Here is a 25,987-nt window from a genome sequence, read left to right as displayed (position 1 = left end):
CTGTCCTCTATGCACTCATTTGGATCCACCTGTTTGCCAAGTCCTGTGTCAGCAGCAGGCGCAATTCTCGCTGCTGACCAGGACACAACACTATGGGCTTGATTCACAAAGAGGTGCTAACCTACTTAGCACGTCTAAAGTCTTTAGACGCACTAACCAGAGTGCTAAGTAGGTTAGCACCGGATTTCTCAATCAAATCGCGCGCTAACTTTGCGCGCGCAAGGTTTTACGCGTGCAAAGTTTTACGCGCGCTAAGTCCTATAGGCTTTAATGGGCACTTCGCGTGGAGCATCCTGCGCTCTGTGCAGTACGCGCATAAAGTTTTACGCGCATAAAGTTTTGCGCGCATAAAGTTTTATGCACGAAAAGCTTGTTTAGACGTGCTAAGGGGGTTTTCACAGGCGTGCTAACAGTTAGCACCGCTTTGTGAATCAAGCCCCATGTCAGCAAAATAATAAAAAAAACACTTTGTCTCCTGAATGGGGCTACACTAGTATGGACTGAATTTCAAAACTATGCTTTATGCTTCTGAATTCTTTTTAGTGTCAGTGACTAGGGCTGTGGAGGGGGCATGATTAGGGGCGTGGCAGGGGTGTGTCTTAACCACTTCCCGACCGCCTAACGCACAGCGGCGGCCGGGAAGTGTACCCTGCAAGGACCAGCTCACCCACAGAGGCGGCGGTCCTTGTAAGGGCATGGGCGGAGCGATCGTGTCATCCGTGACGCGATCCTCCGCCGGCTCCTGACGCCGCTCACCCGCCGCAACATCCCGCCGGCTATACGGAAGCGCCGGCAGGATGTTAAAACGACGATCGCCGCATACAAAGTGTATAATACACTTTGTAATGTTTACAAAGTGTATTATACAGGCTGCCTCCTGCCCTGGTGGTCCCAGTGTCCGAGGGACCACCAGGGCAGGCCTCAGCCACCCTAGTCTGCACCAAGCACACTGATTTCCCCCCCCCCCGCCCCCTGATCGCCCACAGCACCCCTCAGGACCCCCCCCCCCCCCCCTGCCCACCCCCAGACCCATGTTTACACCCAATCACCCCCCTAATCACCCATCAATCACTCCCTGTCACTATCTGTCAACGCTATTTTTTTTTATCCCCCCCCTGCCCCCAGCTCCCTCCTGATCACCCCCCCACCCCTCAGATTCTCCCCAGACACCCTCCCCCAGACCCCCCCCCCCCATGTACTGTATGCATCTATCCCCCCTGATCACCTGTCAATCACCTGTCAATCACCTGTCAATCACCCATCAATCACCCCCTGTCACTGCCACCCATCAATCAGCCCCTAACCTGCCCCTTGCGGGCAATCTGATCACCCACCCACAACAATAGATCGCCCGCAGATCCGACATCAGATCACCACCCAAGCGCAGTGTTTACATCTATTCTCTCCTCTAAACACCCACTAATTACCCATCAATCACCCCCTATCACCACCTGTCACTGTTACCCATCAGATCAGACCCTAATCTGCCCCTTGCGGGCACCCAATCACCCGCCTACATGCTCAGATTGCCCTCAGACCCCCCCTTATCAATTCGCCAGGGCATTATTTACATCTGTCCTTCCCTGTAATAACCCACTGATCACCTGTCAATCACCCATCAATCACGCCCTGTCACTGCCACCCATCAATCACCCACTGTCACTGCCACCCATCAATCAGCCCCTAACCTGCCCCTTGCGGGCAATCTGATCACCCACCCACACCAATAGATCGCCCGCAGATCCGACATCAGATCACCTCCCAAGTGCAGTGTTTACATCTGTTATCTACCCTAAACACCCACTAATTACCCATCAATCACCCCCTTTCACTGCTACCCATCAGATTAGACCCCTATCTGCCCCTAGGGCACTCAATCACCCGCCCATACCCTCAGAATGCCCTCAGACCCCAGCCCTGATCACCTCGCCAGTGCATTGCTTGCATCTATTCCCCCCTCTAATCACACCTTGAGATACCCATCAATCACCTCCTGTCACCCCCTAGCACACCTACCCATCAGACCAGGCCCTAATTTGCCTGTGTGGGCTCCTGATCACTCGGCCAAACCCTCAGATCCCCCTCAGACCCCCTTCCGATCACCTCCCCAGTGCATTCATTGCATCTATTTTCCCCTCATACCACCCCCTGAGACACCCATCAATCACCTCCTGTCACCCCTTAGCCCTCCTATCCATCAGATCAGGCCCAATACAACCTGTCATCTAAAAGGCCACCCTGCTTATGACCGGTTCCACAAAATTTGCCCCCTCATAGACCACCTGTCATCAAAATTTTCAGATGCTTATACCCCTGAACAGTCATTTTGAGACATTTGGTTTCCAGACTACTCACGGTTTTGGGCCCGTAAAATGCCAGGGCGGTATAGGAACCCCACAAGTGACCCTATTTTAGAAAAAAAGACACCCCAAGGTATTCTGTTAGGTGTATGACGAGTTCATAGAAGAAATTGATTTTTATTGTTTTTTTTCACAAAGTGTCATTTTTCACTAACTTGTGACAAAAAATAAAATCTTCTATGAACTCACCATACTCCTAACGGAATACCTTGGGGTGTCTTCTTTCTAAAATGGGGTCACTTGTGGGGTTCCTATACTGCTCTGGCATTTTAGGGGCCCTAAACCGTGAGGAGTAGTCTACAAAACAAATGCCTCGAAATGACCTGTGAATAGGACGTTGGGCCCCTTAGCGCACCTAGGCTGCAAAAAAGTGTCACACATGTGGTATCGCCGTACTCAGGACAAGTAGTATAATGTGTTTTGGGGTGTATTTTTACACATACCCATGCTGGGTGGGAGAAATCTCTCTGTAAATGGACAATTGTGTGTAAAAAAAATCAAAAGATTGTCATTTACAGAGATATTTCTCCCACCCAGCATGGGTATGTGTAAAAATACACCACAAAACACATTATAGTACTTCTCCTGAGTACGGCGGTACCACATGTGTGGCACTTTTTTTACACCCTAAGTGCGCTAAGGGGCCCAAAGTCCAATGAGTACCTTTAGGATTTCACAGGTCATTTTGCGACATTGTTGGTTTCAAGACTACTCCTCACGGTTTAGGGCCCCTAAAATGCCAGGGCAGTATAGGAACCCCACAAATGACCCCATTCTAGAAAGAAGACACCCAAAGGTATTCCGTTAGGAGTATGGTGATTTCATAGAAGATTTTATTTTTTGTCACAAGTTAGCGGAAAATGACACTTTGTGAAAAAAAAAACAATTAAAATCAATTTCCACTAACTTGTGACAAAAATAAAATCTTCTATGAACTCACCATACTCCTAACGGAATACCTTGGGGTGTCTTCTTTCTAAAATGGGGTCATTAGTGGGGTTCCTATACTGCCCTGGCATTTTAGCGGCCCTAAACCGTGAGGAGTAGGCTTGAAACAAAAATGACCTGTGAAATCCTAAAGGTACTCATTGGACTTTGGGCCCCTTAGCGCAGTTAGGGTGCAAAAAAGTGCCACACATGTGGTATCGCCGTACTCGGGAAAAGTAGTACAATGTGTTTTGGGGTGTATTTTTACGCATACCCATGCTGAGTGGGAGAAATATCTCTGTAAATGGACAATTGTGTGTAAAAAAAATCAAAAGATTGTCATTTACAGAGCTATTTCTCCCACCCAGCATGGGTATGTGTAAAAATACACCACAAAACACATTGTACTACTTCTCCTGAGTACGGCGATACCACATGTGTGGCACTTTTTTGCACCCTAACTGTGCTAAGGGGCCCAAAGTCCAATGAATACCTTTAGGATTTCACAGGTCATTTTGCGGCATTTGATTTCCAGACTACTCCTCATGGTTTAGGGCCCCTAAAATGCCAGGGCAGTATAGGAACCCCACAAATGACCCCATTTTAGAAAGAAGACACCCCCAGGTATTCTGTTAGGACTATGGTGAGTTCATAGAAGATTTTATTTTTTGTCACAAGTTAGCGGAAAGTGACACTTTGTGAAAAAAAACCAATACCAAATCAATTTCCGCTAACTTGTGACAAAAAATAAAATCTTCTATGAACTCACCCTACTCCTAATACCTTGGGGTGTCTTCTTTCTAAAATGGGGTCATTTGCAGGGTTCCTATACTGCCCTGGCATTTTAGGGGCCCTAAACCGTGAGGAGTAGTCTGGAAATCAAATTCCGCAAAATGACCTGTGAAATCCTAAAGGTACTCATTGGACTTTGGACCCCTTAGCACAGTTAGGGTGCATACAAGTGCCACACATGTGGTATCGCCGTACTCGGGAGAAGTAGTACAATGTGTTTTGGGGTGTATTTTTACACATACCCATGCTGGGTGGGAGAAATCTCTCTGTAAATGGACAAGTGTGTGTAAAAAAAATTAACAAATTGTCATTTACAGAAATATTTCTCCCACCCAGCATGGGTATGTGTAAAAATACACCTCAAAACACATTGTACTACTTCTCCCGAGTACGGAAATACCACATGTGTGGCACTTTTTTGCAACCTAACTGCGCTAAGGGGTCAAAAGTTCAATGAGCACCTTTAGGCTTTACAGGGGTGCTTACAATTAGGCACCCCCCAAAATGCCAGGACAGTAAACACACCCCACAAATGACCCCATTTTGGAAAGTAGACACTTCAAGGTATTTAGAGAGGGGCATGGTGAGTCCGTGGCAGATTTTATTTTTTTTTTGTCGCAAGTTAGAAGAAATGGAAACTTTTTTTTTTTTTGTCACAAAGTGTCATTTTCCGCTTACTTGTGACAAAAAATAATATCTTCTATGAACTCACTATGCCTCTCAGTGAATACTTTGGGATGTCTTCTTTCCAAAATGGGGTCATTTGGGGGGTATTTATACTATCCTGGAATTCTAGCCCCTCATGAAACATGACAGGGGGTCAGAAAAGTCATAGATGCTTGAAAATGGGAAAATTCACTTTTTGCACCATAGTTTGTAAACGCTATAACTTTTAGCCAAACCAATAAATATACACTGAATGGTTTTTTTTTAATCAAAAACATGTTTGTCCACATTTTTCGCGCTGCATGTATACAGAAATTTTACTTTATTTGAAAAATTTCAGCACAGAAAGTTAAAAAAATCATTTTTTTGCCAAAATTCATGTCTTTTTTGATGAATATAATAAAAAGTAAAAATCGCAGCAGCCATCAAATAGCACCAAAAGAAAGCTTTATTAGTGACAAGAAAAGGAGCCAAAATTCATTTAGGTGGTAGGTTGTATGAGCGAGCAATAAACCGTGAAAGCTGCAGTGGTCTGAATGGAAAAAAAGTGGCCGGTCCTTAAGGGGGGTAAAGCCCTAGGTCCTCAAGTGGTTAAAGTGGCCCTCTTTCTTACCTTAAAAAGTTGGTAGGTATGACAGAACCAGCTATATTGTAGGAGGTGTTGAGCATTTGTGAGCAAGATTGGCAATCTTGTAATTCTATAGCAAGGAAATGAGCAGCGCTACTTAAAAACAGACTAGTGCCTACCTGCAAAAGAGTGCAAGCCCCACTTGTGGGGTCGAATACACACCGAGCATACACATGACCTGTCTACCACTAGAGGAGGATGTTGGTTTCCATTAACAGCTTGCATGCAACCTATTAAGTGCTCGTCCCTCCCACTGCGAAGAAGTCAATCCTCCATGGGAGGGGCCTAACACTAACTAAATCCTAACCTATGTATATGCATAGCCTGGGTGCGGCTAATCAAATAAAATCGAAAATTGAAAATTGCGCAAAAGGTGGATCAGCGCAACACCAGGCCGCCTCCGAATGGCCTCCATCAGAGATGCGCTGAGCCCCCCAGGAACTACAAACGCACCTTGAACTCAAACAGAAGCTCTGCATATACACCAAAAGCATGGCTGTTAAGTGGGAGCAGCTGACCAAAAACGAATTACATTAGTACATAGCAAGGAAATGAGCAGCGCTACTTAAAAACAGACTAGTGCCTACCTGCAAAAGAGTGCAAGCCTCACTTGTGGGGTCGAATACACACCGAGCATACACATGACCTGTCTACCACTAGAGGAGGATGTTGGTTTCCATTAACAGCTTGCATGCAACCTATTAAGTACTCGTCCCTCCCACTGCGAAGAAGTCAATCCTCCATGGGAGGGGCCTAACACTAACTAAATCCTAACCTATGTATATGCATAGCCTGGGTGCGGCTAATCAAATAAAATCGAAAATTGAAAATTGCGCAAAAGGTGGATCAGCGCAACACCAGGCCGCCTCCGAATGGCCTCCATCAGAGATGCGCTGAGCCCCCCCAGGAACTACAAAAATTTCTCAATCAGATCGCGCGCTAACTTTGCGCGCGCAAGGTTTTACGCGTGCAAAGTTTTACGCGCGCTAAGTCCTATAGGCTTTAATGGGCACTTCACGTGGAGCGTCCTGCGCTCTGTGCAGTACGCGCGTAAAGTTTTACGTGCATAAAGTTTTGCGCGCATAAAGTTTTATGCACGAAAAGCTTGTTTAGACGTGCTAAGGGGGTTTTCACAGGCGTGCTAACAGTTAGCACCGCTTTGTGAATCAAGCCCTTTGTCTCCTGAAAAGGGCTACACTAGTATGGACTGAATTTCAAAACTATGCTTTATGCTTCTGAATTCTTTTTAGTGTCAGTGACTAGGGCTGTGGAGGGGGCATGATTAGGGGCGTGGCAGGGGTGTGTCTTAAAGTGGCCCTCTTTCTTACCTTAAAAAGTTGCTAGGTATGACAGAACCAGCTATATTGTAGGAGGTGTTGAGCATTTGTGAGCAAGATTGGCAATCTTGTAATTCTGGCAGTGAATACATAGGCTAGTTTGTCTAAGGATCATTGTAGGTTCGTGTGTGGACTGCTGCTGGTCAGCCTCAGTAGACCCTATATGTCCAACTGTGACTATTCATCATAATGACATATTCATAATAATGAGAGCGGCGGGAGAGCGAGTGGGCCAAGGCAGGAATGATGTCCACTGCGCTCCCATGTAGCTGATGACATAATGGGAGACCCAATCACACGGAGCGGGCATAAAAGTGAGCCGGCCAGGGCAATCATGATTTACATTGCGTTAGCCATGCGGCTGATGAGGGGAGACTTGATCACACGGAGCGGGTTGGAGAGCGAATCGGCTGGGGCAGGACACTGCGCTCCCCACTTTTCCCTTACATACGGGGAGCCATCTCTGACCTTTAAGGCGCCTGTAGGCACGTGCCTACAGTGCCTTATGGTAAATCCGGCCCTGGTACTAAGGAGTATTACTACAGGAGCCTCTGGGTGCAGCAGAAGAGGTGCAGGAAACTAAAGCCCCGTACATATGCTGCTAGATCAAACTTAGCCAAGGTGGCTGATACTGACCACATCTGATGAAAATCCAATGTGTGTATGTCAGCCCCAACTCCCCTTAGCAGTTCTGCCAGCGGTCTGTTTGGTGGTTCTAGTTAGCCAATTGATGGCTGAGGGCATTGTTTTCTCCACTCAGAATGCATGTAACAGTTTGTGGCAGTGTGTCATGCAAAACTTGGCTCTAGCCTGCAGGCTAGTGACGCATTTGTTGCTATGGACGGAATGGCTTTCCACAGGCGAGGGGAGTGGGGAGAACAGTATGCTCAGTGGTAGCTCAGGCATCAGGGATTGCTAATGTACATGCGTGCTTAGTGTAGTTTGTCTTCCTAAAACAGAAGGTATTTGCAAAAATTCAGCTTTAGGTGAGTGATTGTGGTCTACCGCAATGCATCACTACTGAATATGCAAATTATTTATATGCAAACCAGTTATATTACCTCAGTAGAGGGAAACCTCTGGATCCTCCAGAGGCATCCTAAGTCCTCCTCCTGACCACGGAGCCAGCACTGGGACCCACTCTAAGTGTATGGCTGAACTCCTGTCCATAAACGAGCATGACCACAATGCGCAGGACACCTTGCACCTGAGTGACTCCAACTCTGCGGAAAAAGCCGAGCCCGATCAGCTCTGTGCTACTGTGCAGGTGTGAGGTGTCCTGCATCTGCACAGTGCAGCCACACTCCTTCAGTGATTGGATAGCAGCTTAGTGCACTCATTGCCAAGAGGTTCAGGGGGACCCAATCGTTGGAACAGTGGAGGTGAGGTGGACAAGGGAAGCCTCTGGGTTATCCAAGGGCTTCTCTCCACTGAGGTGAATACTCATTTGGGTCACTTTTTTCCCTTCACTTACACTTTGAGGGTCCTGCTTATAAAGAAGTGACAATCTGAAACCAGATCCCCACTTTCCTGTATTGCCTCCCCCATCACATGGCTCCCCCGCTGGCTTCCTCCAATCGGAAGCTTAGCCGCAACCCAGGAAGCAGTCTTGGGTTGCGGCTTAGCTTATGACTGAAGTAGGCCAGCGCGGCTGGGGGGAGCCATGTAATGGGTGAGGCAATGCGTAGGACACTGATTGACGGGCTGCAGGTATACAGAAGGCTAGCAACAAGCAGATTGTTGCTAGCCTGGCGCTATTTTAGAGGGGGCACAGCAGATACTTGTATAAAGAGAAACAGTGCACAGGACTCGCTACGGTGACCCACTGGAGTGCTCTAAGCCCAAATAGTGCCAAACAGTTCAATTAGATAGTGGCTGGGAACATCCAGTATAAAACCGCCAAAATTTATTGAAACATTTTAACAGCAATGATACAGACCATCGTAAGGAGAGAGGGTTACAGCATGTTCAGAGGTCGACAGCCGTTTCACACCCACACCTGGGGTGCTTCATCAGGATACTGAGTCCCCCTTAAACTACCCCTTATATAGCATACTCACTAATAGCAATTGGATAGCGTGGAAACATTAAAGCTGCTGCTGTGCGCCATTACCCGTGGTCTGTCACTTCCTGAAAGCAATTGTGTTACCACCTAACCAGTTTCGGTAGGACTGCTAATAAACTCACTGTGAGTTAGCTGATCCTTTAAACTTGGTATGGTATAGATATGCAAGGGAACAACTGGTACTTATCCTGTAGTGATTTATCTTCCTGCTTATTTGCCGCTTTCATCGATGAGTCAGAACAATCGCATGCAAGACTTTTGGCCAGGGGTTATAAGTTGGAGGTTGTGACAGAAGCTTTTGAAAAAGCGGCCAATAAGGACAAGAACTCCCTTTTGTGACAGAAAGAAAAAGTCCCTCAGAATAGGTTTTTATGCATTTCACCTATTCACCAATGTTTGAGAAAATCAAAAAGTCTCTAAAAGATAATTGGTGGATCCTTCAGGAAGATAAATCATTACAGGATAAGTGCCAGTTGTTCCCTTGCATATCTTACAAAAAAGTGCCAAGTTTAAAGGGACCCTGAGCAGTGAAAATAAACAAAATCGGTACTTAACTGGGGCTTTCTCCAGCCTACTGTAGGTCGGGAGGTCCCCCGGCGTCCTCCTGGCTCCTCTCCCAGTCCTGCAGCAGAATCCACCACCGGCGACACCCGGGCCGAGTGTTGGGCTGACACTTTCTTATTGGTGACGCTCGTCGTCATCATGCCGGCCGCTACGTGTCATCACGGCAGCCGGCGTGACAGAACTGGGCATGCGCGGTTCAGAGTTAGAAAACTGCACATGCGCAGTACTGTCACGCTGGTCGCTGTGATGACAACGAGCGTCACCGATAAGGAAGTGTCGGCCGGACACTTGGCCTGGGTGTATCGCCGGTGGTGGATTCTGCAGCGGGACCAGGAGAGAAGTCAGGAGGACGCCGGGGGGCCTCCCGACCTACGGTGGGCTGGAGAGAGCCCCAGGTAAGTACAAATTTGTTTATTTTCAATGCTCAGGGTCCCTTTAAAGGATCAGCTAACTCACAGTGAGTTTATTAGCAGCCCTACACGAAACTGGTTAGGTGGTGCCAGACCCAACGGTAATTACAGGTGTAATAACTGTTCCTGCTGTAATTTCCTGGTGACTGGCAAAGTATTGACCAGGTTTGGACAGACAGTTAGGTTTAAGTAGGTTATAAATTTTAACGGGGGATAGTATATGCATTAATTTGTCTGTCAAATGATTTATATTGGGATGTCTACGAGGATGATGCAAGATCGTTTCCAGGAACACTGTAGATCGTTGGGTACACATGAGGAGTGTATTTTCTGGTGATTCCACAAAATTAAGTGTTTTGGTTTAGAAAGGGTTTGCAAGAACAGGAGGGGCAGGGACTGGCTCAGAAAATTGTTGCATAGAGAAATTTATTGGATTTCCTTCTTTGAGGCAGTGGAACCTTTTGGTCTTAATGAACGTAATGACATCTCTGTGTATTTATAGGATTGTATTTGCTTATTCACTCTTCATGGTGTTTTTAATTGATGATTGATATTAACCTTTCTTCTCTTTTTACCCTTTGTAGCTCCTTTCTATCTGTGAATAGGTTGAACCGCTGTCTGCTGCATATTCCCTAAAGTCTATGGGTGGGTGAGTGTCCGTTTAAGGGTAATATGCCCCCTTTTTCATCTTTTTTTCCATTATTTTTCTCCGGGTGGATTGTTTGGTTACGTGGTCATGCCGATTTAAAGGTGGTGGGATGGTCTCAGCGCTTGAGGGCTCAACTGTCTCCTTAGCATTATTAATGCAGTTGCATAAATTTGTATTGACATGGCCACGAGACCGCCAAAAGTAATTATTTGTTTATGTGTTTCCATGGCAGCGTTTGCTTGGCCTGTAGTGAGGTTTAGTGGTTTTCTATTGGTCCGCTATATCTGTGGTGCTATTAGTCAGCTCTCTGCCTTGTAGGTGGTTCATTTGTGATTGGATGGGAGGTGGGGATGCAGCTTTCATGCTTTGTGTCTATCCATTCCGTTTTGTTTTTGCAATTGCTTTCAGGAAGTGACAGACCGCGGGTAATGGTGCGCAGCAGCGGTTTTGATGTCTCCATGCTAACCGACTGCTATTAGTGAGTATGCTATTTAAGAGGTTTAAGGAGGGCTCAGTGCCCTGATAAAGCACCTCAGGTGTGGGTGCGAAACGGTTGTCGTCCTCTGAACATGCTGTAACCTTCTCTCCTTATGATGGTCTTTATCATTGCTTATAAAATGTTTCAATACAATTTGGCGTTTTTATACTGGATGTGCCCAGCACTTTCTCTCTAATTGAACTGTGGGGCACAGCACAGCCGGGGGGACTGCCAGCGGCAATAGAAGGACACAGAGGCATGTCATTGTGCACAGAACATACCTCTGCGTCATATTAAGATTTAAAAAATCCGCTCGGATTCTCTAAGTCTGATAGCTACTTTTACATAACACCAAATTTGTGAACAGGTGATAATGTTTTTGCAGGCAGTGTGAAGGAGAGGGCACCGTAATTTTCCTAAAGTGACCAACAGATACCTACAGTGACTACATCACTGGAATGGATTAAATGATTGCAAATTGATACCATTATTTGTTGCCCACTGGCACTGACTTGTATTGCATTAATGGACTGTTACAGCTTAAAGTTGTAATCATTGTATATTGCCAATGGCAAATAGTATGTTAACAAAAAACCCTATTATTCTCTGATTTCTTTCTATGGTATTCACCACAACGTACGTGAATGCTTGGAAACAAAGCAATCAATTCCCACATTGGCTTTATTTGCTTTGGCCGTTTTCAAGCTACACACATTTGTGTCTAAACTCCTGCATCAACTCATAATTACGGTATATGCATCTCATTAATTATGCCTTGTGGTGATCTTTCTAACCTCCATCTGATAAATATGGTGATGGCAGAAAAAGTGACAGATTTTAGCTGATAGCGACAATCTTGCAAATAATACTAATCAGACAAAAAAAGTGTTTTTTTGGGGTTTTTTTAGTAATAAAACCTAACTGTCCCTGCGTCATCATCTTTCCCTGTCTGTCTTAAGCTTTCTTGTACTGCGCATGTGCGTGCGCGGCGGGCGGCCAGGTGTGCGGCGGGCAGCAGGCGCGCGCACTGACTGGCGGCGGTGGTGCGGTTAAATCACTACCTAGAGCCCGCTTTTAAACGGGCTTAGGTAGACTAGTTACGTTTATAATTATGAAGAAAAGAAAAGTTGGGTTATTTTAGTAAAAATACATAAAGCCATCTTTTGACATTTTTTTTTTTTAATACATCGGAAGCTCTTGCCCAGATTCAGGAACTGATGTCCTGACATCACAGCCTTACAGCCAGAGCTGGGATAAGGTCCTCCAGCACCCAAGGCTGAGACACTAAAGTGTGCTCCTCCATACCTCCCACCCCTGCCGTCACACACTGATTGCTATTGGACTAAGAGGTGCCCTACGGCCCCCAACACCCTCTAGTTATCTGGCTTGCAGTCACTGCCATGTATCCCCTTTTCTTATTTCTCTCTGCTTCAAACAATATAGGGAAATGATAGCTGAGTGAGTTGTGCTCCCCCTCCTACACTGCGTCCTGAGGCTGGAGCCTCTCTCGCCTCTGCCTTGGCCCGGCCCTGCTTACAGCAAGCAGAGGGAGAGGCCTGTTCTGGAAAGCAGTATTCATGCAGAATGCACACCTAACCTAATGTGAGTATTATAGAACTTGAAGCAAGATGCAGCAGCCAACGTATGGAGCTTTTGACTGGGATGCAGCAGCTTGTTATGTGATTGTGTGAGAACATAAGTGGATGGAGTTTTGGAACTGAATAACCAAGTGTCCTAAATTGTTGCTACTACTGTGGCCATTGCTACTTTTGCCTACAATTATTATAACCACTAGTGATGGCCTGAACATCATATTTTTAGTTCGTGAGCGCAAATCCCTGTAAAAGTGAACAGGCGAACTGCCATAGACTTCAATGGGCAGGCAAATTCTAAAACCTAAAGGAACTGTTTCTGGCTACGAAAGTGATGGAAAAGTTGTTTCAAGAGGCCTAACACCTGGACTGTGGCATGCCGGAGGGTAATCCATGGCAAAAGTCTCACCAAAAATGATGTAGTTGACACAGAGTTGTGTTTTAATCGCTAAAGGGCAGAAATCACATTACATTCCTACATTTGTGGAATAAAGTGCTGCTTTAAAATGTCCAGAGTGTGTACAGTACATGACGATCAAGTAGCGTAAGGGTTATGCTTCACACTGACAGACCAAACGAGATTGTATTTGTGTGTGTGTGGTGCTCCATGCATGCTCAACTGAACAGACCAGCATGGATGCGTAGCAGAGGCCAGAATAGGAAGTTATTAATGGAACTGAATGATGATACTAAACGGACCAGCGTGAGTGTGTATAACCTACCGTAATTATTATTATTTTTTTATTTATTTTGGCTGATTTGTGACAGGTCTGGAATAGATGTCATGGATATACATTTTACATACAAATTATGGTGCCATGGCGAGAGATGCAGTGACTTGGCTCTGCACATGATGGTGCAGGTTTACATACCTATATCATTTGATACCCCCCCCCAAAAAAAAAAAAAAACTATTTTTGCAAATGCTGTAGCACAAGCCAGACAATGGGCTTGATTCACAAAAGAGTGCTAACTGATAGCGCGGCCGTTTTAGCGTGAATTTTCGCGTTTCGTGCGATTGCGAATTTTCACACGAAATTATAACGGTTTTGAGCGCAAACGCGGACTTTGCGCGCAAAAACTATATCACTTGCGCACGAAAATTCGCATTTGCGTGCAAAAACGTTATCGTTTCACGCGAAGAATTCGCAATCACGTGAAACGCGAACATTTGCGCAAAAACGGCCATGCTATCAGTTAGCACTCTTTTGTAAATCAAGCCCATTGTCATGGCCTATACATTTTACCTATAAAATTGTTTTTTTTAAAAAAGAAAATCAATGTTTGTTGCATCCCTGCTGAGTGACACTGACAAGAGATGCTTTGACTTGGCTCTGCACATGGATATGCAGGTTTACATACCAATGTAAATTTGACCCCAAAAAAAAAAACTATTATTTTTGCAAACGCTATAGCAGAGGCCAGACAATGTCATGGCCTGTACATTTTACCCCAAAAAATGTTTTGTTTTTTTAAAAAAGATAATCAGTGTTTGTTGCGTCCCTGGAGAGTGACACTGACAAAACATGTGTTGACTTGGCTCTGCACATGTATGCGCAGGTTTAAATACAAATGTAATTTAACAAAAAAAAAAAAGAAAACATGTTTTGCAGGCACTGTAGCAGAGGCCAGACAATGTCAAAGCACATACACTTTACCCCCCCAAAAAAATAATTTTTTTAAAGAAAATCAATGTTTTTTGCATCCCTGATGCGTGACACTGACAAGAGATGCGGTGACTTTGTTCTGCACATGTATGTACAGGTTTACATACTATTGTAATTTGACAAAAAAAAGAAAAAATATTTTGAAACATAGGCCAGGCAATATCATGGCACATACACTTTACAAAAAAAAATAAACTTTTTTTTTAAAGAAAATCAATGTTTGTTGCATCCCTAGTGAGTGACACTGACAAGCAATGCAGTGACTTAGCTCTGCACACATACCCGTATTTTTCGGACTATAAGACGCTCCGGACTATAAGACGCACCTAGGTTTAGAGGGCAAAAACCCAGGAAAAAAATATATACTAAACCTGGTGCGCCTATGGTGCAGGGGTGTCTTATAGATGTTCTCACCCCAATCTCCTCCTGTAACCCCCATGGTGTCCTCCTCTTGTCCCTTTTTTGTGTTCTCCTCCTGTCCTCTGTGTCCTCTCCTCTCCCCCTTTCTGTCTGCCTCCAGTTACCCTGAGTTTGTCCCCTTTCCTTCTCTGTGTCTGGCTCCTGTCCCCCTGTGTCTGTCACCTGTCTGCCTCCTGTCCCCATTGTATCTGTCCCCCCCCTTCCCCTGTGTTTTTCACCTGTCCCTCTGTCTGTCAACTGTCCCTCTCTAAGTCTGCCTCCTGTCCCCTGTGGCTGCCATCTGTCTACTTCCTATTCCTGCCTCCTGTCCATCTGTGTTTGCCTCCTGTGCCTTCCTCCTGTCCATCTGTGTTTGCTCCCTGTCACCCTGTGCCTGACCCCTGTCCACCTGAGCCTGCCACCTGTCCATCTGTGTTTGCCCCCTGTCCACCTGAGCCTGCCACCTTAGTTTGCCCCCTGCCCACCTGTGTCTGCCTCCTGTCCCCTTCTTTGTCTAGCTCCAGGTGGCCCCTCTCTGTGTTTGGCTCCCATGCCTGTGTCCTACCGTCAGCCTGTAGGAAGGAATCAGTGGCAGCCGCTATCACTCACCTAATCCAAAGAGTGCCTGCGGCAATCAGCTGCTGTTCCTTTCTTGTCGCTGGTCTTCTCCGGGTCGTCGCTGTCCTCATCCCCTGCAATTAGAAATAAGCGGCGGTACCTGCAGGCATCACTCACCTCATCCAGCGGCGATCGGCTGATGTTCCCTCCTTGTCGCTGGTCTTCTCCGGGTCCCCGATGTCCTCCTCGCCCCCGCACTGCAATAAGAAATCAGCGGCGGTAGCCTCAGGCATCACTCATTTCATCCAGCGGCGATCGGCTGCTTCTGCCTCTTTTACTCCTTTTCCTTAGCGGCAGCACTTCCTGGTCAGACGCGACCAGCTGCTAAGGAGAAGGAGTAAAAGAGAAGCAGCCGATCGCCACTGGATGAAATGAGTGATGCCTGAGGCTACCGCCGCTGATTTCTTATTGCAGTACGGGGCCAAGGAGGACATCGGGGACCCGGAGAAGACCAGCGACAAGGAGGGAACAGCAGCCGATCGCCGCTGGATGAGGTGAGTTAGGCTGACCAGGCGTCCTCTTTTTTTCGCAGCACTTTACAGAGTATATAGTCATGTCACTAACTGTACCTTATAGGATCTGACAATCTATGCCTACCATAGTCATCATATGTCCCTATCCTAGACTAAAGCAAACTGTGGGGAAAACTAGCTAACATCTCTGTATGTTTTTTGGGATTGTCATGTAGAATTGAAGGTGCTATTTGTTTATTATGTTTTGGATTTTTGAGGAAACCTATGCAAACAGAAAGCCCTTTTACTAAAAATGCTATGAAAACAGAAATGTGCCTTCTTAAAAAACAAGGTATTTGTGATTAAAAAGGTTAGAGTAAGCATATGAGGTCTCCCATGATGCATTATTGCTGTATATGCAAATTGGCAGTGATGTGTCAGCTTTTTAATTGTACAGAGCCACACTAATCCAACATGCATACAGGCTGTTTTAGACTGGTTGGACCGCATCAATGCATGTGCAATGCAATGTCAAATAGCTGTTCTGTATAGTCTTGACACCTTTTCTTGACATCTTCTGCTTCTGTCAGATCATTTAGATTTTTGTCTTTCACCATTCCCATTTTTCCATAGAAGATTCCTTTGATATTGCCAATCACTGGCCTTTCCATTATATTGTTGGTTTCTATTTCCATGCACTGTTGATTCAGATAAGCTTCCTTATCTCTTGGTGCTATTCTCTGCATTCAGCTGGACACATTTTTCTTTGTCACCAGTACCTTTTTGCTTTTCTACTTTCCACAACAACTTTTAAAGCCACAGTTGATAACCATTTTGCCTTCTTAATTTTCTTAATTTTTGGTTCTCATTTGTTGCAGCCTCTTAGACAAAATTACATATTTCTGTCCATAGCTCCTCAGGCATTCTATATTCTCTGAACTTGTTCTTCATCTCTAATGTGAACTCCTATGGAATATTGTTCATATCGTATGTTGTTGGTCTACAGGCTTTTCCTGTTGTCTTTAGTTTAATTCTACACTTTCTAGACGTCAGCTCCAGGCTTGTTTTAGTTATTTGTATAGAACTCAAGTATGTAGTCACTTTGGTTGTGATATTGAACATCTGGTTATAGACATAGACAGTACTTATACTTGGAATGCACATTGAACAAGAACCAAGCATCTTGAGGAGAGAAGTCAAATGGGCATTACAAGGTCTTACTAATTACAAGGCTCCAGGAAGTGATGGAATGCCAGTGGAACTTCTAGAAAGCTTGTATGAGCATGTTGTTAAAGTGCTGTTTGCAATTTGCCATCATATATGGAAAACACAAGAGTGGCAGCTGAATTGGAAAAGGTCATTTTTTCTTCTGACCCCAAAGAAAGGAAATGTCAAAGAGTGCTAAAATTATCGAACAGTCACCCTTGCCCTGGCATTCTAGCAAGGTAATGCTCAAAAATCTCCAAGCCAGATTGCAACAATATATGGAGCGAGAGCTGCCAGATGTGTAAGCTGGTTTTAGAAGAGGGAGATGTAGAAGGGACCATATCACCATCAATTGATGGATAATAGAGAAAGTAAGGAAATTCCAGAAGAATGTCTACTTTTGCTTTATAGAGTATTCAAAAGCTTTCGACTATTTAGATCATGATAGACTGTGGCAGAAGCTTATGGAAATGGGGGTACTAGGCCACCTCATTTTCCTTTTGAGGAGTCTATATGCAAACCACAGAACTCTGGAGAACCAGTGGTGCTCTCCAGAGATCGCAAATTCGAATTTACCGGGAAGATTTTCATGATTGCCGACCTCGGATTCGAAGAGCGATACTGCTCCCGAATTCGAAGTCAAATGTACCCGAATGGTCAATCTCGAATTCGGCTGTGATCACGGGTGTTAACGCGTGAGCACGAATTTGGCTTCGGTATGCAGGTGATGACGTCATTAGGCCAATCAGAAGGCCCCCTGCCGAGGCCCTAGCAACCAATCAGAGGAGTGGAGCCTGGCCCTCCCCTCTTCTATATAAGGCGGCGGCCATGTTGTGGAACCCGTCCTTGCTTATGACTGTGCGGTACTGAGAGCACCTCCAGTGCTGCTGCGTGTCTGAGCAAGTGCTTTTCTTGTGCTAAACCCAGCATTTTACATCCTAAACACATTCTGAACACATTGATAATATTGATTTATAGTTAGCTAGTGATTTGATTGTTATAGTTCAGTCAGCTAGTGTAGTGTACTGTATACTGTGCTAGGCTAGTGTGAGATCTGTGTGCAGAGCCTAGGTAGCCTTAGCCTACTAGCTTAGGTAGGTTAGGGATTATAGTTAGTTGTGTACTAGTACTAGTTTACTTAATTTCTACTGTTAGTCTGTGAGTTTATTAGCTTCAGTACTGTGCAATAGTTACTTCACAAGCCAGCATCTGTTGTGATCTGTGACTGTCATCTGATTGCATCCGTGTGTGACAGACTTTTATTGTCACTCACTGTCTGTCACACGAGTCAGTTATCGTCTACTACTAGGGATTATAGTTAGTTGTGTACTAGTACTAGTTTACAAAATTTCTACTGTTAGTCTGTTAGTTTATTAGCTTCAGTACTGTGTAAATAGTTACTTCACAGGCCAGCATCTGTTGTGATCTGTGACTGTCATCTGCCCGACCCTATTGATTGCATCCGTGTGTGACAGACTTTTATTGTCACTCACTGTCTGTCACATGAGTGAGTTATCGACTACTGTATACACTACACTATTGCTAGGGATTTTAGTTAGTAGTAGTTGTTACCTACATACTAATTTACTTAATTTGTACTGCTATAGCCTGTAAGTTTATTTAGTGCTGCAGGCTTCACTACTAGTCTACTACTGTGTAATAGTTACTTAACAGGCCAGTGACCACTAGGCCAGGCCATCATCTGTTGTTATCTGTGACTGTCATCTGCCCGACCCTATTGATTGCATCCGTGTGTGACAGACTTATTGTCACTGTCTGTCACACGAGTTAGTTATCGACTACTACAGTACTACTAGGGATTATAGTTAGTTGTTACCTACGTACTAGTTTACTTAATTTGCACTACTATAGTCTGTGAGTTTATTTAGTGCCGCAGGCTTCACTACTAGTCTACTACTGTGTAATAGTTGCTTCACAGACCACTAGGCCAGGCCAGCATCTGTTGTGATCTGTGACTGTCATCTGCCCGACCCTATTGATTGCGTCCGTGTGTGACAAACTTTTATTGTCACTGTCTGTAACACGAGTTAGTTATCGACTACTGTAGACTACACTACTGTTAGTAGTACTACTACTATTAAAAAAAAAAAAAACTTACATTTTTTGTTGTCACTCACCAGTCACCACCAACCCAGACTCTTTATTAAAGTTTACACCATTTCCCTTATTGTATTTGTATAATTGTACAATGACTGGCAGAGGTAGATGGCGAGGCACCACCAGGAGAGGCAGCGTCATTGCTGCAGCCACTGCCAGCCCCAGCAGGTCTGTGACTGGTCCGCCGCCAGCCACTGACCGCACAGCTGTGGAGGAGGGAGCAGAGGCGCAGCAGCAGCGTGTTGCGGCCATCTTTTCCCCGGGTCGTTGCCCCCGGCCCATTGCAGAGAGTCAGGTACAGGCTGTCGTGGAAATGATGGTGTAGCAGCAAGCCACCGTTTCTAGCCAGACCTCCAGCACCAGCGAGACCAGTGCCACCACCACCAGCACTCCGGTCCGCAGCAGGCCTCCACCACCGCTTGATGTCACGTCGACCCCAGCGACCAGCCTACCCTCAATGAGCGCACTCTTTACACCAGGGACCACGAGTGTTTTGAGGGATGTGGTTGCCCAGTTTGAGGAGGAGATGATGGGGGCATGCAAGGAGGAGGAGTATGAGGTGGAGGGGTTTGTTGTTGGCGCACAACAACCAAAATTTCATGAGTAGGAGGGGCCTGATGTAGGGGATGTTGGGGCAGAGGAGTTGGTTGAGGGCTCAGAGGAGATGTTTGGGGATGATGATGATAATGATGAGGTGGGGGACCATCCCTATGTGCCACCAACAGCACAGTTGGTTGAAGTCAGCTCGTAATCGGAGGAGGAGGCATCTCTGGCACAGAGGAGCAGCAGCAGCATGGCGGCCAGCACAGGGCGTGGAAGGCAGGAGCCACAGCCTGCTGCTTTAGCCGCTACCACCAACACCCGCACCAAAGCTCCTCCAAAAAAAAAACAGATTTCCAAAGGCAAAAAGCTCCTCAGCCCTCAAGCTTGAAGGGCAAGTTGAAATCCCCAGTCTGGAGGTATTTCACTGTGTTCGTTGATGACAAGGCTCATGCCATTTGCCACAGTTGCGGTGCCAGCCTGAGCAGAGGTCGCGATCTGAACAAGTTGGGTACCTCGTGCCTGCAGACCCACTTGGAGACCAAACATTTGTAGGACTACAGTGAGTTTCTGAAGCTGAAGGACAGTTGTGCAGGCATTGGTCAGAGCCAGACAGCCACTGCACAGCCTTTAGCAGCAGCATCCCACCCTCCTGCTCATTCAGCAGCAGGAGCACAGAAACTCACTGCTCTTCCCCCCCCCCCCCCCCCCCCCCAGCCGCCACTACTTCTCTCACACGGCGATCTGAGCACTGCACTGGTTTGCAATGGCAAACATGGGCTGCGCGATCGATCACGCCGTGAGTGAGCGGATCCATGTCACCATGGATTCATGGAGCAGCCATTTTGGGACAGACCGCTACATGTCCTTCATGGTCCGCTGGGTCAGCCTAGTGGAATGCACCAGCGAGGAAGCAGCAGGTCCATCCTCGGGCGCATCAGCAGCAGCAGCACCAGTCGCCCACTATGTGGTGCCTACCACGCTGGGTCAGGGGAGAAGCAGCAGCTCCCGCCACCAAGCGAACCCGCCTCAGCAGCAGCGTGAAGGCCCACCACTGCCAAGCGCTGCTGGAGATGGTCAGCCCTGGGAAGACCCAACTGACGGCAGGTAACGTCCTTCTGAAACTCAGGGAGCAGGAGGAGACGTGGCTGACCCCCAGAGGCCTCAGTCAGGATGGTGGTGTCCAACAATGTGGCCAACCTGCTGTCTGCCATCAACGGGGGACACTTGATCCACGTCCCATGCTTGGCCCACGTCTTGAACCTGGTGGTGCAGAAGTTCCTGTGCACCTACCAGCGGATGGACAATCTTTTGAAAGCAGCAAGGAAAATTGTTCGGAGTTTCCGCCGCTCAGCCCCTGCCACAGCAAACCTGGCCGACCTGCAGCAGCACAAGGGCCTGCCACGACGCCGGCATGTGATTAATGTGCCAACTCGCTGGAATGCCACCCTGGCTATGTTGGAGCGGTTGGTTGAGCAGAGGAGGGCTGTCAACCGCTACATTCTGGTGGCCACTCTTGCCGGCACCACCAAACTCCAGCTCCTTTCCAACGCACAGTGGGGGCAGATGCAGCAGGTCTGCTTCGTGTTGGCTCCCTTCCTGCAGGGAACCAACCTGATGAGCGAGGAATGGGCATCCCTCTGCCCTTTGTTGGTCTGCTGGACAGGGCATGTGAGAGGTTGGAGAGAGGAGGAAGAGGCTCAGGGGCCAGAGGAGGATGACAGCGTTGTGGCCACTGACCCTGATGTCTCTGCTGGACGGCCCGCCCTGTTCACCATGGCAGGGCACATGCTGCGGTGCCTGCGCACAGACCCCAGGGTTAAGCAGATGCAAGCTCGGGAGGACGCCTGCATCAGCATGATCCTGGACCCACAGCTGAGGGGGAAGGTGGCTCAGTTCCTGCCTGCTGGAGACCGTGAACAGCGAACAAGGGAGTTGCAGGAGATCCTTGTTCGGCGATTGGAGGTAGCCTTCCCCCAGCCTTCCACCCCCTCTCTCCCTGTCCAACCAGCCCAGCAGCCGGTGCCTGCAAGCAAGCAGCAGCATCAGGCACCCAGGAGACCTGCTGTGTCCTTGACAAAGGCACTCTACATGATTGTAGAACAGCCGAGAGAGGAGGTACGTGCAGCAGCATCCTCCTCTCAAAGTCACAGCCAGCGCCTCACCCGGATGGTGGCCGACTGGCCGACTACATGGGGTCCTTCAGTGGGCTTGACACCGTGAGGAGCCTGTGGACCCCTTGGAGTACTGGGTTGAGCGCTTGCAGATTAGTGTTGGGCGAACACCTGGATGTTCGGGTTCGGGCCGAACAGGCCGAACATGGGCCAGATGTTCGGCATGTTCGGCCCGAACGCCGAACTCAATGGGAGTCAATGGGACCCCCGAACATGCCCATTTTGGGGGCCCTATGGGGTCGCAGGCATAAGGGGGGAGCATGCCCCGGTCGCGGGGGGGGGGGGGTCGGAAATTCCCCCCACCCCCTCCGCTAGCGCTCCCCCCTCCGCCCGCTTCCCCATAAAAAAAGTTTAAAGCAAGTTCAATAGTACCTGGGCTGGTGGCACTGGCTGGCAGTGGAGTGAGGAGGAGGAGGAGTCCGAGTAGCAGAGTGACGTTGAGGCCGGGCAGCGGGCGGTTCAGCGCTAGTACCCTTGTGGTACTTCCGCCCTTTCTCTGACCTCACGTCCTCTGCGTGATGACGCATACGAGGACGTGAGGTCAGAGAAAGGGCGGAAGTACCACAAGGGTACTAGCGCTGAACCGCCCGCTGCCCGGCCTCAACGTCACTCTGCTACTCGGACTCCTCCTCCTCCTCACTCCACTGCCAGCCAGTGCCACCAGGTACTATTTAACTTGCTTTAAACTTTTTGTATGGGGAAGCGGGCAGAGGGGGGAGCGCTAGCGGAGGGGGTGGGGGGAATTTCCGACCCCCCCCGCGATCGGGGCATGCTCCCCCCTTATGCCTGCGACCCCATGGGGGGCAGTATTCGGCCGAACAGGGCCCTGTTCGGCCGAACAGGGGCCCTGTTCGGCCATGCATTCAGCAGTTCGGCGAACCCCGAACAGTTTGGCCGAACACCACCAGGTGTTCGGCCGAACTCGAACATCACCCGAACAGGGTGATGTTCTGCAGAACCCGAACAGTGGCGAACACTGTTCGCCCAACACTATTGCAGATCTGGAGTAAGCTGGTGCAGTACGCCCTGGAAGTCCTGTCTTGCCCCCCTTCCAGCGTGCTGTCCGAGAGGTGCTTCAGTGTGGCTAGTGGCACCGAGAAGCGCTCTCGTCTGTCCACAGAGTCCGTGGACAGACTCACATTTTTGAAGATCAACCAGGCCTGGATTGAAAGCACGTTCCATGCACCTGTTGTTGGCGACAGGAGGACATGAGATGCCTGGCAATTATTTTTTAACAACATCAACCTTCAGTCCTCTGCTAATTTGGCCTGGTTTTTTGTAGGTGCTGTGGTACCAACGCTAGGGACCATGGCCCGTTACATTGCCTGCTGCCAAACGTCACTCCTCCTGCTGCTGCTGCTGTATTTAACCTCCTGCTGTCCGTGTTCTCACCGCCAGGTTCCACAGAATTTTGTGCTGCTGCCATGCGCCACTAGCTATTACGCCACTACAATAGCTACATTTTTTGTTAAAAAATATATATATTTCTGAGGTTTCTGGGTGGAAAACTGTGCTGTCCCACTTGTGTATTGGACACAATGTGGGCTTCACGACTGCTGTCCGGAACCTCCTGCTGTTGGTGTTTATTACTACAGCCGTGCTACCAACGCTAGGGACCATGGCCCTTTATATTGCCTGCTGCCAAACGTCACTCCTCCTCCTGCTGCTGCTGTATTTAACCTCCTGCTGTCTGTTCTCACCGCCAGGTTCCACAGAATTTTGTGCTGCTGTGATGCGCCACTAGCTATTACTCCACTACAATAGCTACATTTTTTATTAAAAAAATATATATATTTCTGAGGTGTCTGGGTTGAAAACTGTGATTTCCCACTTGTGTATTGGACACAATGGGGGCTTCACGACTGCTGTCCGGAACCTTCTGCTGTTGGTGTTTATTACTACAGCCGTGGTTCCAACGCTAGGGACCATGGCCTGTTACATTGCCTGCTGCCACACGTCACTCCTCCTCCTCATCCTGCTGTATTTAACCTCCTGCAGTCTGTGTTCCCACCGCCAGGGTCCACCGAATTATACACCTTTAGCTATTACGCCACTACAATAGCTATATTTTTTGTTTTAAAAAAAAAAATATATATATATTTCTGAGGTGTCTGGGTTGAAAACTGTGCTGTCCCAGTTGTGTATTGAACACAATGTGGGCTTCACGACTGCTGTCCATAACCTCCTGCTGTTGATGTTCCTTACTACAGCAGTGATACCAACGCTAGGTACCATGGCCCGTTACATTGCCTGCTGCCACACATCACTCCTCCTCCTCCTCCTTCTGCTGCTGCTGTATTTAACCTCCTGCTGTCTGTGTTCCCACCACAAGGGTCCACAGAATTATGCACCACTAGCTATTACGCCACTACAATAGCTACATTTTTTGTTTTAAAAAAAAATATATATATATTTCTGAGGTGTCTGGGTTGAAAACTGTGCTTTCCCAGTTGTGTATTGAACACAATGTGGGCTTCATGACTGCTGTCCGGAACCTCCTGCTGTTGGTGTTTATTACTACAGCCACGGTACCAACGCTAGGGACCATGACCCGTTACATTGCCTGCTGCCAAACATCACTCCTCCTCCTGCTGCTGTATTTAACCTCCTGCTGTCTGTGTTCTCACCGCCAGGTTCCACAGAATTTTGTGCTGCTGCCATGCGCCACTAGCTATTACGCCACTACAATAGCTACATCTTTTGTTAAAAAATATATATATATATTTCTGAGGTGTCTGGGTTGAAAACTGTGATTTCCCACTTGTGTATTGGACACAATGGGGGCTTCACGACTGCTGTCCGGAACCTTCTGCTGTTGGTGTTTATTACTACAGCCGTGATACCAACGCTAGGGACCATGGCCCGTTACATTGCCTGCTGCCAAACATCACTCCTCCTCCTGCTGCTGTATTTAACATCCTGCTGTCTGTGTTCTCACTGCCAGGGTCCACAGAACTTTGCGCTGCTGCCATGTGCCACTAGCTATTACGCCACTACAATAGCTACATTTTTTGTTTTAAAAAAAATCATATATTTCTGAGGTTTCTGGGTTGAAAACTGTGCTGTCCCACTTGTGTATTGGACACAATGTGGGCTACACGACTGCTGTCCGGAACCTCCTGCTGTTGGTGTTTATTACTACAGCTGTGGTACCAACGCTAGGTACCATCGCCCGTTACATTGCCTGCTGCCACACGTCACTCCTCCTCCTCATCCTGCTGTATTTAACCTCCTGCTGTCTGTGTTCCCACCGCCAGGGTCAACAGAATTATGCACCTTTAGCTATTACGCCACTACAATAGCTACATTTTTTGTTTAAAAAAAAAAATATATATATTTCTGAGGTGTCTGGGTTGAAAACTGTGCTGTCCCAGTTGTGTATTGAACACAATGTGGGCTTCACGACTGCTGTCCATAACCTCCTGCTGTTGATGTTTATTACTACAGCAGTGATACCAACGCTAGGTACCATGGCCCATTACATTGCCTGCTGCCACACATCACACCTCCTCCTCATCCTTCTGCTGCTGCTGTATTTAACCTCCTGCTGTCTGTGTTCCCACCACAAGGGTCCACAGAATTATGCGCCACTAGCTATTACACCACTACAATAGCTACATTTTTTTGTTTTAAAAAAAAAAATATATATATATATATATATATTTCTGAGGTGTCTGGGTTGAAAACTGTGCTGTCCCAGTTGTGTATTGAACACAATGTTGGCTTCATTACTGCTGTCCGGAACCTCCTGCTGTTGGTGTTTATTACTACAGCTGCGGTACCAACGCTAGGGACCATGACCCGTTACATTGCCTGCTGCCAAACCTCACTCCTCCTCCTCCTGCTGCTGCTGTATTTAACCTCCTGCTGTCTGTGTTCTCACCGCCAGGTTCTACAGAATTTTGTGCTGCTGCCATGCGCCACTAGCTATTACGCCACTACAATAGCTAAATTTTTTGTTTTAAAAAAAAATATATATATATATATTTCTGAAGTGTCTGGGTTGAAAACTGTGCTGCCCCAGTTGTGTATTGAACACAATGTGGGCTTCAAGACTGCTGTCCGGAACCTCCTGCTGTTGGTGTTTATTACTACAGCCATGGTACCAACGCTAGGGACCATGGCCCATTACATTGCCTGCTGCCAAACGTCCCTCCTGCTGCTTCTGTATTTAACCTCCTGCTGTCTGTGTTCCCACCTCCAAGGTCCGCAGAATTATGCGCTTCTGCCATGCGCCACTAGCTATTACGCCACAAATTTAGCTATGCTGTTGAAGAAAATTTTTACAACACTTGAGTCCTGTAAGGGAAAAAACAATAAGTTGGGTACAAGAGAAAGAGTATGA

General features: G+C 47.3%; 1 protein-coding gene across 5 annotated transcripts in view; it reads right to left on the bottom strand.

Annotated features, from left to right (window-relative positions):
• Positions 1-25,987, bottom strand: part of LOC137532685 (Fc receptor-like protein 5) — a 73,335-nt gene that overhangs the window by 24,521 nt on the left and 22,827 nt on the right. The window contains exon 6 of one of the 5 annotated variants that reach the window (XM_068253499.1): positions 15,144-15,226. The exons of 3 other annotated variants lie outside the window; for them this stretch is intronic. In XM_068253499.1, coding sequence (XP_068109600.1) covers positions 15,144-15,226 — 83 coding nt within the window. Of the gene's footprint in view, positions 1-15,143; positions 15,227-16,352; positions 16,727-25,987 lie in introns of those variants that run through there. One more of the 5 variants, XM_068253500.1, reaches the window with a different exon arrangement.

The sequence above is a fragment of the Hyperolius riggenbachi genome, chromosome 9 (assembly GCF_040937935.1).
Source record: "Hyperolius riggenbachi isolate aHypRig1 chromosome 9, aHypRig1.pri, whole genome shotgun sequence".
In the NCBI taxonomy this organism is placed as follows: domain Eukaryota; kingdom Metazoa; phylum Chordata; class Amphibia; order Anura; family Hyperoliidae; genus Hyperolius; species Hyperolius riggenbachi.
The sequence above is the reverse complement of the archived record's forward strand: the minus strand, read 5'-3'. Positions and strand labels throughout refer to the sequence as shown.